Genomic DNA, 15,001 nt, shown 5'->3' on the forward strand with positions numbered 1-15,001 from the left:
TGAAAGGAGCATCCTGGAAAGGCTCAGTCGCAAGGATGGAACACATCCTGTTTAAAGGAAACACAATTTGTTTGGAAATTATTGCATTCTGTTTTCATTTATGTTTTATGTGGTGTCATAACTGTTTTGGAATCAGGGTTGTATTTTAGTCATTGTTTAACATTTACATTATTTTTATGTGCTATATATCAATAATATGCCAAATTCTCAACCTTCACAGTTTTATATACTGTATGTGCGAGGGTGTGTGTAGTAAAAAAGAAAAGAGGTGGTTACACCTTCTTGGTACCAAGAATCTTTTCAGCAGCATTCAATGTCATAACAGCAGCCTTTACAACAGTTTCACACACAACAGCATAGAAAGACAGCTGTGCTCATGAAGCAGTTAAGCAAAAAGGAAAGTTTACTTACTTTTATAAATTTATTCAACTAAAAATAGCAAGAATAAATAAATAAACAAGGTGAGCATAACAAAGTAAAACAAAACAATATTATTATTACCCAGCATTCGAGGTCCACATTCGAGCTGAAACACACATTACAGAATGGCACTTAAACTGTCATCTAAACCTGTCATGACACATGTTAGACCAACATTTCAGCTCCCTAATTCTTGCTTTTTCTTCAACAAAGTGACTAGAAGGCAACATACACATCACTTGCTTTGTCTCTTTTGTGGTGCACAGAAAGAAATCCCCCAAAAATCCAATTCCAAAGAAAAAAGTCAGTGCACAATTACCTTCTCTGTAATGCTTTATTTAAAAAGCATTGGCAGTTTGGTCCTTTCTTAAGACATATCAATCATAAAGCAACACAGTGTTTAAATATAGCCCATAACTGCATGATGATACACAGGTGTGTATGAGGTGTGTCCATGATCACATACAGCAGCTTAGTCACTAAGATGAACTCAACTGTCAAATCATACAGTATTTCTAATGCTGTCGGGTTGGGTCACAGTACATGTCCCATGGGGTCTTCTAACTGTACCTTCATCCATGTACAAATATACAAATTTGTTTAAACCAAATTAATATTTTTTTTTAAGGTATGCTGATGCTTCATGTTTCAGGAGGGCTACCCTTCAGTTGCCTCCTTGCACTGAACAGGTAACCATGTCTGATCCTGTTGGCTTAAGCATTTGTATTCACTCCAGAAGATGAAAGAAATCAAAATCATGAAAGAATTTTTGATGAATGTGACCTGTGGACAAACAGGACTGGACCAGTCCAGAGGCGATTTTCTTTGAAAACTGGAAAACCTGACCAGAAAGGAAAAAAGGATGAATCTACAGAGCGCCTCACTGATCAGTTATTTTGCTAAGAAAAATTTTATATAGGAACCCACTCTCTGCAGAAAAAATGAACACTTTTCTAAATGATGGACTGACATTTTAAACAAATGCTCAATTTGCAGACTTTTTTGATACACATACAAGCCAATACAACACAGAAATGCAGCACAACCAACTCCTGATGAATCAACCCCAGAGGTCACGAATGAAATTTTACAGGAAGACATCAGCACCATCAGAGGCTTTTCTTTCCTATTTAAGGTAAAAGAACACTTATACCATCAAACAGGCAGTCCTTCAAGACCTTCTTTTGAAAGTGAACTTTTTACCAAATGCAATAATCCTCTTATAACTGACAGCTACCATCCCCATTATTTAATCTCACAGACTACAAAGGATCTGCAACACACCAGAGTCTTTAGAACAGAAGACGACATTCAAAGACAGAGAATATGTTGATGAACAGCAACACAACACTGAATTAAATACTTTGAGAGTCAAGAGGAGAAAAAGCTCCCTCCAAGTCTTCCATAGTATGCATCCTTGGATATTCAAATTTGGCACAGTAAACCATTCAGTCAAAAGACACTGACATATCCCCACTGGTGACTCACAAGCTGGTGAACTGTACAAATAACCTCCTAGGATAAGCTCTCTTTGAGGAGGAAACCTTTATGACAAATTGGTACACAAAGATTGTCTCAATACCAAATGAAGCCAACTGCTGTCACCTTACCTGAAGTTCATTTCAGCTGTGGGCAATGCTCCCAATGCCAACACACAACTAAGTGCATTTCCTCTTTCCACCCTGTAACAGGAAAAGAGAACAAAATTTGGGGCACAATTACCGCTGGAGTCATATACCTCACCAAGTTGTGGTACACACCAGCGCAACAACCAGACCTTTGAAGACTGAATGGCTAAACATCATTACACTATTAGAAATTCAAGCAAAGACAGTCCAGATGTCCCTGCTGTAGTTTTTCTGTTCTCCTTTTTTGGGTGTGCCTGTCATCCTATAAATTTGCCTTTATATGTGTGTTGTATATTTGTACATGGATAAAAACTCCTGTTTGGAACGTTCCACAGGTAAACAGGTTCATTGGTAGCAGGTGATAGTATCACGATTGGGTATGAAAGGGGCATCCTGGAAAGGCTCAGTCATTCACAAGCGAGGATGGAGCGAGGTTCACCACTTTACTGCACAGGCTGTGGAATACTTCATAAAACTGCTGTCCGTAAACACTGTTTGTTTGATTGCATTCTGTGTTTATTTATGTTCTACACAGGGTCCCAGTTCCACACAGCTGAGGGAATCTTGAGTGAAAAAAGCTGCTGCATGTGATCATGAACACACCTCCAACACAATTCCAGGCTGAATTTAAGTCACTTTATGATGGATATGTCTTGAAAAAGGTCCTTGTGACCAAAACAGCAACCTTTTCAAATCAATGCAGAGGCCAAAAGTGTATATGGGAATTTAGCTTTTTCCTCAACAAACATAATTTAAATGTCTCAGAGGAATTTCAGTGAATTTCAAGATGTGAATGTTATTCATCTGAGACACCAAGTTTACATCCAAATTTTGCACAAATTATGCGAATTATGGTTGGTGGCATTAATTCTACAGATGGTTTCATGTCTTAATTGGGGTAAGATTACAATCTCCAAATTGCAACACTCAGATCTGATGTTTCCATCTGCTGCAATGTTTGGTCCCTCTGGTGGTGCTGAAGCTTCAGTAGATGGCACATGCTTCTTGTACAAAATGATATATGCCCCAGTTCTGTTTCCATTGCAGTACTGCATTTTGCTTTTATGGTTACAACTTTTCCATCTCAGCCAAGCATAAAAACGTTCTGGCTATATTTCAACTCTTTCTTTGTAACCAGCGTTCTAAGCATTACGGATGGAAATGCACTTATCATTAAGCATCTGTCATACTCCCCCCACTGATCGAACACTGCATTTGCATACATAACTCTGATAATCAGAACATTCACTTAATGTGGACGTATTATAATATGCAGTTTTTAAAATAATTAAATCTCACATTCCTCACACAGATTCAAATGTAAAGAGTGTGTACTGTGTTTTAGAACATCACTGTAAAAAGGAAAGATTATAGTCCTGTTCGAAAATGAATAAACATACACTGTGGCAGACATGGACCTGATCCAGGAACACTGAGATGAATGGGCTCAAAGTAACACACAGATTACACCAGTTTTACTCAGTGTTTCACTTTCTACAGTTGAACAAATTGAAAGATGCCATGAACACATAAGTATTCAACAGAGGCTTAAAATGTTACTCATGTCCACAAAATAAATGGAATTTTCTATTGCTTTAGTGTAATAGAAAACACAGAAGTAGTGAGACTAAGAACTCATGATTTACTTAGAACGCAGCACAACAAATTGTGCAAAAAGCCAAGGGGTATACAGATTTTTCTATAGACATGTATGGGTTCACATGGCTTTGCTTACCTAAGATACTGCAGTATTTATATGAGAGTTTAGTGTTTAACACCTGATTGGTGCCATGGTAGTGAAAGTAACATGGTGCACTGATGTTTCCAGAGACGGTCTGTCATAGATGTCCAACAGTGCTTCCCCAGGCAGAAAACTGTTTTTCTGTAGTAGATGCATTGGAAATACATCCAGCTGGAAGTGGAACAAACACTCTTCAAAAAAACGGTAGCCAACGTACAAAACTAGAGATGCAGTTAAGTGTGGTTTTCTAAAACCGACATGTCCCCAACCGTATTTGTCAACAACCAATAGAGAGAGACCAAGAGATGCAAAAAAGACTAAAGTGATACTCCACTCACATCATTCTCACTCTCCATCTGAGGTGGGTGATACTTTTGGAGTGGTTCTAGAAGTTTCCACTGATGTTTTCTTTCCTCTTACCAGGTAAACTGGTCTCTACTGGTACCAACATGAATTCAAGCTGACTGAAAGCTGCCGTTCTCCATGACGGATGAAGCTAAAACAGCCACCTTATGGGGGAGACTGTTTGATAGAAAGCTTTTCTCAAGTCAATCTTAATACAATGTGCATACTGCATTTGTACAATGACAGAGTAATTGATAGTTATTCATTCTGTCCATACTGGCTGTGAAGTGATTCTCCCTGTGCAACAGTAAGAGAGGGCAAACTCAACAGTACTCACTCTGATGTTCAGCTGAAGAAAAAATGAGACAAATTGAAAATAGATTCTCAGCCCCACCTTTTACATTTTAGTCATTAGGAAGGGCTCGATTTGAGGCATCCTGGTGACTACCAGTGTGGACAGAGAGAATGGTGACAGTGACAATGCACATATGGCATGTGACTACTGTTTTCATAATAATAATAATAATAATAATAATAATAATAATAATAATAATAATAATAATAATAATAATAAGCTGTGTTTATAAAGCACAATTCATGCAGAAAATGCAACACAAAGTATATACAAGTCAAATGAAACTACACAATAGCAGATAATCACATGATCACATGTATGATAAAAGCCAAGGAAAATAAAACAATTTTAAAAAAGCAGGACAAGGCTAGATAAAACAACCATCAGCTCAAAAAAGAAAGAAAGAAATTAACGAGTAAGCAATGGTTAAAAAAAAAGTGTCTTAAGTTTTCGTTTGAAACTGTCAACTAATTTCGAATCCCTAGGACCTTCAGGCAGTGTTTTGGGCCTAAAATTACCTTTAATACACATACTGTATCAGTACCTATCCTTCATAGGTCCAGTGTGGAGGAATTAGAGGGATCTACTGGCAGAAATGGAGTAGAACATTCATGATTCATTCATTAGTGTACAAATCACTTGAAGGTAACAAGTATGTTCTCCTATACCTGCGATCATTAACTGTCCACATCCATCCCACAGAATATTAATAAATTCAGAGCATGTGTGCATCTAAAGTCACTCACCAGTGGTAGAAACTTGCCAACCCCTGGCAACAAGCCACAAAGTCTAGAATTCATAGTTTCTACAAAAACAGCTTATTCTCCAACTCCATCCTCGGTGGACCCACCATCGAACAGCTTGGCTCCCAGGCTGAACTTTCCCTGCAGCTGACAGCAGCACCCTGACCAACTGTGAGCTGTCAGAGAGTCACTGTGCTTGTCTATTTGACACAAGAGGATTTATTCATGTGGGTTTGTTTTTGTTGGCCAACTGTTGTACTGAGTCTCAAAGTGAGTATTTGTGTTTGCTTCCTGGGATCCAAAAGAGGATTTTTTTTGTTGAGATAAGGACTCACTCATTGGTAGCTGTGGTAACTGGTAACTGTGGGGTTTGTATTGAGAACTGAGGCCTGAGAGCATTTTCCACTTCAATATCTACTTATAATTATGGACTCTCCATGTTTTTAGGTGTCTGTTTAAACTTATGTAGGCTAATGATAAAAACAACATTAATTTGTAAGAAAGTGAAAACATTAATAATAGGCTAATTATGCCAAAATCACTTCTAATTTGAATGTCCAGCCCCCACAGTGTCTATTTAGAAAACTTGTGGCCCTTGGGGCGGCTGTAGCTCGGGGGGGACGGCTGTCCACCAATCAGGAGGTCGGTGGTTTGATCCCTGGCCTCAGCAGTCCACATGCTTAAGTATCCTTGGGAAAGATACTGAACCCCCAGAAAAACTGCCTGATGCCACAATTCATATGTACATCGCATTGGATAAAAGCATCTGCCAAATGACAAATTGTAATTGTAATTGGACATATGCAGTTGATGACCCTTGTCCTACATGTTTGATAAGGGAGGGTGAGCAGTTGGTTGCAATCTGTAACCTCACCACTAGATGCCACTAAATCTTACACACTGGATCTTTCCTAAACAGATTTTGAATGGAGTATCACTAAGCTTTTTATTAAAATTTTTTATTTATTTATTTCTACACATGTCCATCTTATAGTAAATGGCTTGGTTTAAAAACCCATTTATATAACAAAACGGCAATAAATCAACAAATTAGCAGGGATAATAAAATTATTATCTTGTTGATTTGACAGTTGTATGCAGTGCCGTAATATGACAAAACCTCCACTAAAACAACTCCTCACAGATAAGCACTAAAACTATTATTGGACTGATAGCAGTGGTGCATTTTAAAGCCGATACAGTATGTGTGCTTTTATCAGCCGTAAGCTGATACATCAGTGCGTCTCCATACCAGTACAAACACACAACACTGTCAATAAATAGGTTCACCAGTTATTGCTAAATTTCTATAATTCACATTTCTTAACTTCAACAACCTCATTACAATGTGAGGAGTAATTTAAGGATTTTATTCACAACATTATGTGTACAGTACAAGGTAAAACCCCCAGTTAATAATATAACAAGATTATCAGACTGTCTTCTTAAAGAACTGCTTCTAATCTGAGTAGAAAGAAAGCAAGCTTGAAATAGCACCTAAATCCCCAAGAGGGTGAAAGACGCCTAAAAAAAGGCCTTTCACTGTGCTTTCATGTCTTGTTTCTGGTAAACATGCGCTCCCCTCGCAGGGTGAGATGCTGCAGTTGGTACTGTAACACCTCAGTGTCTGATGACTCTTTGATACTTATTTTGTCCAGATTTAGGTAGTCCAGAGACTTGGACTGGGCCCTCTTCCCTTTAAGCAGACACAGGGGTAGTGGAGCATGCAGACTCCTCCCAGGCTCCCCATGGGCCAGGGCTCTGAGGAAAGTATCACTCGAGCTGGGCATACGCCTCCGCCTCCGCCCATTGGCAGCAGGAATGTCGTAGGGCTGGTAGTAGCGATTTTTGCCTTTAAAGATTCGTGAAGATCGGTGGATGCCCAAGTCCACAGATTTCGGGACAGTGCTCTGGATGGAGCTGGCCACGGCCTCTGACACAGAGCCCTTCTCTGGAGTGCCTTCTGACCACTGGTGGGCCAGCTTGAGCAGCTCCTCACCAGTGGTGAAGCCTACCAGATAGTTTGAGTCCATGTGGAGGATCTGGTATCCCGCAACAGTACCTCTGATGGGTGAACATGGGGTGCTAGCACAGCGAGGTCTCTCCGCTTCTGGTTTTAATGTAGCTTTGATGTCAGGTGCAGGAAGAATGGAGACGTGGGCCCTGGACACTCCACTAATATCCATTTCCATCCTTACAGACATATCCTGACAGATGAAAGATAAAGACAAAACATCACTTGAGTAGCTCTAGTAATTCAGCAGGTGCACAAAACACAAAAACTACAGCGCCATATTCACTAAACGTCGGTCTTAAGTATCTTTTCACCTTTTTGATCAAACAGTGATTCACAAAAGATAATGAGCATTGCCTTAATTGCAAGGAGGAGATTTGCACAACTCTCCACTACTGGGACTCTAGAAAATGTAGTTTGCAGCACTGATGAATTAGTAATCTCTCAGAATGTCAAAATGTGCTCTTCAGTTCTCATCTTGTTCAACAGCATTTTAAGTGTACATGAAACAATCACCCAATAAAGTACACACCTAGATCGGAGTATCTATTTGCACCCACGTGATAATGGTCACAAGACAGCTGTTCAGCTATTAAGGTAGGAGATTGGAGTGGATGAATGGGTCAGAAAGAGGAATTTCATCTAAAGACAGTCTCATGAGAAACCAAATATCAATGCTGGGGGTCTTTTTTAGACATAAATGACTAATGACATAAATGTTTTCTGTCACGGTCTGGTTAGGTTTAGGCACCAAGTCAACTTGGTTAGGTTCGGGAAATGATCATGGTTTGGGTGCCAGTAACATTGTTGGCTACAGACACGTGGGTGCAAATAGCATGTGCATCAACAGGTAAAGCCAAATTCATGCCCATTTCTGGATTTACTGGAATAGCTGGAGGCAACGATATGATTTTTCTCTGAGTAACTGAGTATCTTTGGATAACAATGATGGACATTTTCATTATTTTCTAACATTTCACTGACCAAATGATTAATCAGTTAATCAAGAAGGTAATCTGCAGGTTAATCAATAATAAAAATAATTGTTTACTGCAACCTTAAAAAGTTGTTATCAGAGCTGCGAACATCTTGTGAATAAGATAATAAGACAAGGATGACTTCTGCAGCATTTTTTCCATAGGGCTAGAATACCTGGTTACAATTAATTACAAAACCAACCAACCAACCAAAATAGACTGTTAATGTGTCCATCATAGAACCTTCTGCAGCATAATCCCTCTGTTCCAAACAATCCTTGATTTGCCAAGAAATCCCTACACTGTGATGGAGCATCAGAACTATCAGGATGCAATAGCGCCAGAATCATGTAGTGTATTTCACTAAGTTCACTAAAAACTTCAAGGAATCTCTTTTGTTTAATTTTGCATTAATTCTTCTTTTTTTTGGTTGTTTGCTTTTAGCATAGTTTAGTTAATCAGTCCCGCAATGAGGTGGAGAGTTTTCATCGTGGGGACACATTTCTTAAACCAAGTCTCTGTCCTCAGACAACATTACGCCATCAGTGGAGCCATTGTTTACAACAGAGATCCGTTGTTGCTGCTTCAATCGAGTCTGGAGGCAAGGGAGACACCTGAAATCTGTGAGGAGTAAAGCAGAAAGCGCAGGCGATAGCGGGACAGGAGATACAGGGCAGGAGGAAAATGCTGGGCAAACAAAAGGAGGAAATCACACATTGGGCCTGCCAATGTCCTGATGGCATTCAGCTCCAGAGCCCTCCCCTGCTTTGGAGGGAGATATAAATTGATCCACCTTCTGCCCCTGTATAAGCCTGTAGTCCAGCCACAGCCTCTGACTCCTGGCACTGTGATGACATGCTCAGAGGAGACCAATGAGGTTATGCAGGGCTGCTTTGATACAACAGACTTGGATTTGGTCTATAATTCACAAAAAGAGAACATTGCCAACAGGGTAGGGGGTAGTAAGAATAGGGTACCCAACAGGGTAGTAAGAAGAGGGCCTTCAGGGATGGGGACTCGGAGGAGGTGAAATGGTTACAGAGAGAATTTAAGGTGGGGATTAACCAGGGCAGGGACATCTACTGGAATAATGTGGAATACAAACTGAAGGATGTGTGGAGTGGCATGATGAGTATCACTGGTTACAAACAGACAGGTAGGCAGGTAACATGGGGACCCTGAACCAGCAAGCAGAATCTTCAACATATTTGACAGTGGGGAGCCTGTTCACTCTTCTGCCCTTGCCTGCCTTCCCTCAACCCCCTTGTCCTACTGTCCAGCCTCTCCCACCTATTCTCTCTAAACTAAGTAGATTCTGCCCAAGCAAGACTGAGGGTCCCTGTGATGTGGGCACATAAGTACTCCAGCACATCTTTAACCTGAGCCTTAGCCTGATGAGGGTCCCTGTGCTATGGAAGAAATCCTGCCTGGTTCCTGTCCTGTACCTGAGAAGGCATGCCCCAATGCCACTACTATCTATAGACTGGTAGTGCTGACCTCTCACTTGATGGAAGTCCTTGGAGAGGCTGGTCCTAACACACCCATGGCCCTTGGTTAAACCAGGTGGGAGTGGAAATGCCAATTCAAGAAGGTAGCTACATTTTCTGTGGTGAGGGTTGACCATGAGAGGTTGGAGTCTGATGAGGAATTCATTCCTGTGGTTGCTTCTACAACCAGGCAGTCCAGTGGGAGTGGGAGCCATGGACACGGGCATCTGGCATGGGCCATGGGAGATACTGCTGAATGTGTTGATGATCTTGGTGTTGAGGATATCCCTCAGGTAGTAAATTCAAGGCCCCAATTAAGTTAATAAGAACATTCGTTCACAGTGGTATTTGTCAGCTTTTTGTCTGTTTTTGTTCCATTTCCAGACATAGAAAATTCCCACTGCACCAAACATCACAGTTTTATTATAGAATTTTCATATCTCCTCAACATTTTTATTCAGATTTTTTCACAACATGCAATGAAGCAGTATGAGCAGTATCACAGGATCCCAGCCTGATAGCATCAGGTACTATACTGTAGTCTTTGTCTCTTCCAGTATTATGAAAACTGATAAGGAACACTTGTGCAATTATAACATATTTTTCCAATAATGTATGTATGTATTATCCATCTAACTTGGCCTCTAAACTATGCATATGTGAGTACAAGACATCAAGAATCCTCTTTTGAAAAAATTGGACAAAATAACAAAATTACGGTAATGTCCAAAGCTATCTTATCCATCTGAGAGTGACATGCCAAATATACTGGAGGAGGCGGGAGGTGGCAGTTTGGCAATCCTGCATTTTGTTGGCAGAAAAATCTGCCTGGTATCTGCAAGAAAACATGCAATATAACATCTCCGTCTAACCCCCCACTCCACAAAAATAAAAACTCACTTTATCTGCTAGCAAAAGAGTGCTATTATCAGCTGACACAAAGGTCACTACATCCACTAACAGTACAGTTTTCCAAGGTCCTGTAACCAGCAATAAGTCAAAAATAAGGCGCATCAATTAAACAAAGTAAATCATTGCGGGAACTACAGTCCAGACGGCACCACTGCAAAGGCTGGCAGGCTCTTAATAAAACACCCACTTTATTAGCCGACAAGAGCAGCCATGACATTGAGGGTCACACCATTACTTATAACCTTAGCAGCAGTGCTGCAGTGTTCCATAACAGCAACTGTGGTCATAACCAGGCTAACTGGGATGCATGACAAAGATCCAGGAAATGAAAACCTTTTAGCCAATTCCCACGACAGCATTACTAACTAGTCACTTTGTCTTAGCATTGGGGATAAGCTGGGCTCCACTGTTAGCTCAACTGTGACAAAATCACAACATGAGATATAAGCTATGTTAACTCCTTACATGGTTAAAATGAGGAGACAGGAAGAAGGCGACTGGCAAGGAGTTAGAAACTCCCCCTGGCTATGATTGGTTATTTACATTCAGGTGTGGTGGATTTTTTACAGTTGGTTACAGAATTTCTCTTTTTTTCACAGAATACCTGACTCATGAACACCTGTCAGAATGTAATGACTGTTTCAGCAGATTTAACAAATACTGATTTTTTTTAATGTTATCTACAATACAGCAACTTCAACCACTATGACACAAATCGCTGTAGTGCACAATTATGCATATCACATTTAATTATATTCTGTAAGCCTGATGGCTGAAGGGCAGGAGTGTTTATCCATTACATTAACTTCTTGTAACTTCCATTAACTTTATGTTTTGTTTTACTTATTTATTTTTCAACCCCTATTGCACCTTATAGTATAGATGATGGACCATGACAATCATCACAACTGTGTTTGGTTATGTAACTAAGTGAGTAGGTCTGTACTGAACACGTTAAAGAACTCATTATACTACAAGAAAAGCACCATTTCTTGTGGGATCTTTAACCAATGGGAGTGGGATAATAGGCATTATTGCGATTTATTGCTGACAGCAAAAGGGATGATGAGAAAACAACAAACAGTCATGCAGACACAATCATCAAACCTAATTTCCCTTTATATACAATTGGGAAACCAAAATCTGACTTTGGACTGACTGGCCGGAACTACTGACTTACAAGTCAATACAATAAAAATAATACTCCAAGCTAATAGGAGGCAGCATATCACCAGAGTAACCGCTAACTGCTGCTCACTGTGCTCTTTGCCGTAGCTATCCTTGTCTGCAGTTACTTACTGTCATTGGCTACAGTAGTTATCTTAACTGGCCGTGAAGCAGCTCTTTACATGCAGAAGCTAAAAGGCACAAGTGGTACAAACATATGTACACACACATACACATTCAGCAGAACCCAGAGACTGTTTAATGTGCTATGCCTGAAAGATTAGAAACTCCATCAAGACACCAAGGCTGCCTGTTATTGTCTTACAGCCATGAAGACGCTATTAAGACAGCTCGAGCCAGACACCAAAACAAAGACTGGTATTTACAGTTTAAAGATCAAAGTTGTCCTGAAGGAGACAGAAGATAAAACCAATTAGAAACTCACAACTGGTGGCCCTCATTGAAGTTACATGACTCCCTGATATGAGGGCAATTGGACCCCTGCTGCGTCCAGCTCCTAACAGCCAAGACTTTGTGGCAAGCTTGGAACATTTCAAAGGAACAATGGAAGATTTCTTAAAATGGGATTAAAAGGAAGATTAATCCGACATTACTGCTGGAACAGAACTAAAAATGGGACTGAAACATTAAATGTGTCTGAAACACACGAGGTCAGAGCCACTCTGGGACTCCTCCCTCCTCTCCTCTGAACAAAGGAACTCTTTTCTGGGTGTTTAAAAGCAAAACTTTGGATTGTTCACTAGATTTCAGTTTTCTAACAGTTACAACCAAATGTTTCCAGTTAAATGTACAATAAACCATATATGGATAACTGGTGCAGATAAATATGGCACCTGTAGTGTCACAGTAATCCTGTGGGCATCAAAACCCCAGACCTTGACTCACTGTGGTTGTTTAGTCATGAGGTACAGTTATTTGATGAAATTGTCTTAAGAGTAAAATCAAATGGGATGCTGGTATCATTTCGCTGGGATGACACCCAGAGGAGGTAAAGTGTGCCCTGGACACTGGATCCTGCGTCAAGGTAAGTACTATTGCCTGATCAACAAGAGTACAGTTTCATTATGCGGACCACAACATTATATTGCTGAACAAGTAATTAGAGGGTTGCTTGTAATAATTTTAATTTGATGCCCTATTTCCCCAAACAGATGTGATTTTCCCTACAACAGTTATACAATCAAGCTGGCTAGGCTAGCCAGTTAGCTCAACACTTAATGAGGCTAATTTCTGAACAGGCTAATTACTGAAACCAACATAACAGCAGACAGTGCAAGATCATGAAAAAATAACATAGTGAGGTTTGAATTTATATAGTCTGTGACTGGGAGCACTGGCAGAACCAGCACAGAGGATGAGCTCAAAAGAAGGAAGCAGAAACAAACCTGTAATTTCAAAATAAAGGTCTCTGAATATAAATATCATTAAATACACTACATACATAAAATATTAAAAAGAGAGCTTGCGAAAAGAAGTGAACTTGCTGCTGGCACACATCTCCCAGCTAAAGCTATAGTGGGCTATATTATCGGACTGAAGGTAGGAGATGGTGTTAGTAGACAGACCAGGCCAGAGCTAGCTGGTTTGCATGCTAACTTCAGAACATATCTGCAACACTACACAGACTTGTTTGGCATCAGAACATCAGAAGTGGTACTTCTTCATATTATGTTAATAATGATCATGTTTTAAATGTTTTAAACTGAAATTCTGGCATCATCACATTACACATTTCACCTTTAACAGCACTGTCCTGACAAAGACATAAATATTAAATAACAATACAATTCATTTTTCATTGCCATCAATAATAAATACACATTCTGTTGCTTTGTACATGGTTTATATGTACAAACTACATAAAAAAAAGCATCAACATCTTGCTCTTTCAGAGACAATGAACAGGTTATTCTGGAAAACCTTCAACGACATGTTTCTTTCCCGAAGACAATCAATGAGAGCATATTATGCAAATTATCACTAACAGGATCACTATTTAGGACAGAGATGAAATTTCCAATGCTATGAGCATTAAAATGAAATGAAACAATAAACTAGTGATTCGGCTTGGTAAACGTAAACTAAACAGGGAGGGCGTGGGTTGACTTCCTTTTTATATCATGTTATAAAACCAAGCTACATATTTTGCTGTTTCCTTTGAATCAGCAGCTGTCATAATGACAGAGAGAGAGAGAGAACATGGATGGAGCAGCACACAGGCGGATGAAGGCACCCAGGAGCCGCAGCACGATGCGTATGAGCGCCATGGCGCGGCTCGACCCAGCCAGACTGAGTCAGAGGAAAAGAGGCGACAGTGACAGAAAACCTCACGAGCATCACCGAGACAAGACCAGGCTTCACATCTCAGGCTTCACACACACTTCACAGACAGACGCCCAGTACAGAGGAAACACAGCCCTGATGTGATGCTGCGATCTGTTACAGCATTTTTAAAGCGGTACCGAAGATATCATCACATAGTAAAAGATGGCTGTTCGACAGGCCGGGTTCATCCTGCCCGCTGCTGGATGTGAAGCCGGCACTGCCACAGGAGACAAACACGTCTTAACATGGACATGGTCCTTACTGTACCACCCACTCAATTCGACGCACTGATCATTTTAAACATCGATTCTTGTCAGACTTGATTGTCAAGATCAAGACATGGCCGGATCGGGCTGCCGTGTCTATGGATTGAAAAAGCTTATTCACCGTCGCTGTTAAATCCTCATCAAACACCTCCTGGTCTCATAATCTGTGAGCCAACCGACGGAGTGAAAACACAATGAAATACAAACTTGTAAGACTGCGGAGAATCCGATGTTCAACCTCTCCGTCTGCGTCCTGTTCAGCCTCGGCTCTGTCACGCCTGTGTTCCGTCAACAGCAGCAAAATTAATACTTCCGGTCGACTTTTCACAAACAAAAAGCCTATTTTTACATTCCGTTCGTATTTCTCGCCGTTGATAATGATAAGGGAACAATTTTCACAAGTCTCTTAATAAGAATCCCAAAGAAATAACAGCATGCTCTGCATATTATTCACTGTTGATATAACACAGGTCGGTATTTTTTAATCAAGTTACAGTATATCCATGGTTACGTCACACACCCCTCCTGCTCAGTTTCCGGAAGTAAAAAGAAAAAAAATGATGGTCACTTGGTGATGACAAAAGAAAGTATTCTGAGTGA

At 40.3% G+C, this 15,001-nt stretch overlaps 1 protein-coding gene across 2 annotated transcripts; it reads right to left on the minus strand.

The window, feature by feature from the left end:
- Window positions 1-388: 388 nt before the first annotated feature.
- macir (macrophage immunometabolism regulator) lies at window positions 389-14,682 on the minus strand. 2 transcript variants are annotated; one of them, XM_070989411.1, is made up of 2 exons: window positions 14,609-14,682; window positions 389-7,439 (listed from the first exon to the last, which is right to left on the minus strand). In XM_070989411.1, the coding sequence occupies exon 2, from the start codon at window positions 7,434-7,436 to the stop codon at window positions 6,783-6,785; it is 654 nt and encodes a 217-aa protein (XP_070845512.1). In that variant the 5' UTR covers window positions 7,437-7,439; window positions 14,609-14,682; the 3' UTR covers window positions 389-6,782. The 2 variants fall into 2 exon arrangements, with proteins under 2 accessions (XP_070845512.1, XP_070845514.1); XM_070989413.1 differs by having other exon boundaries at window positions 4,587-7,439; window positions 14,523-14,681.
- Between the last annotated feature and the right edge of the window lie 319 nt (window positions 14,683-15,001).

This window comes from Chaetodon trifascialis, chromosome 20 (genome assembly GCF_039877785.1).
Source record: "Chaetodon trifascialis isolate fChaTrf1 chromosome 20, fChaTrf1.hap1, whole genome shotgun sequence".
NCBI lineage: Eukaryota > Metazoa > Chordata > Actinopteri > Chaetodontiformes > Chaetodontidae > Chaetodon > Chaetodon trifascialis.

What these genes read in the sequence shown, in the direction of transcription:
- macir (XM_070989411.1), bottom strand. Translation starts at nt 7,436, where the DNA reads ATGTCTGTAAGGATGGAAATGGATATTAGTGGAGTGTCCAGGGCCCAC.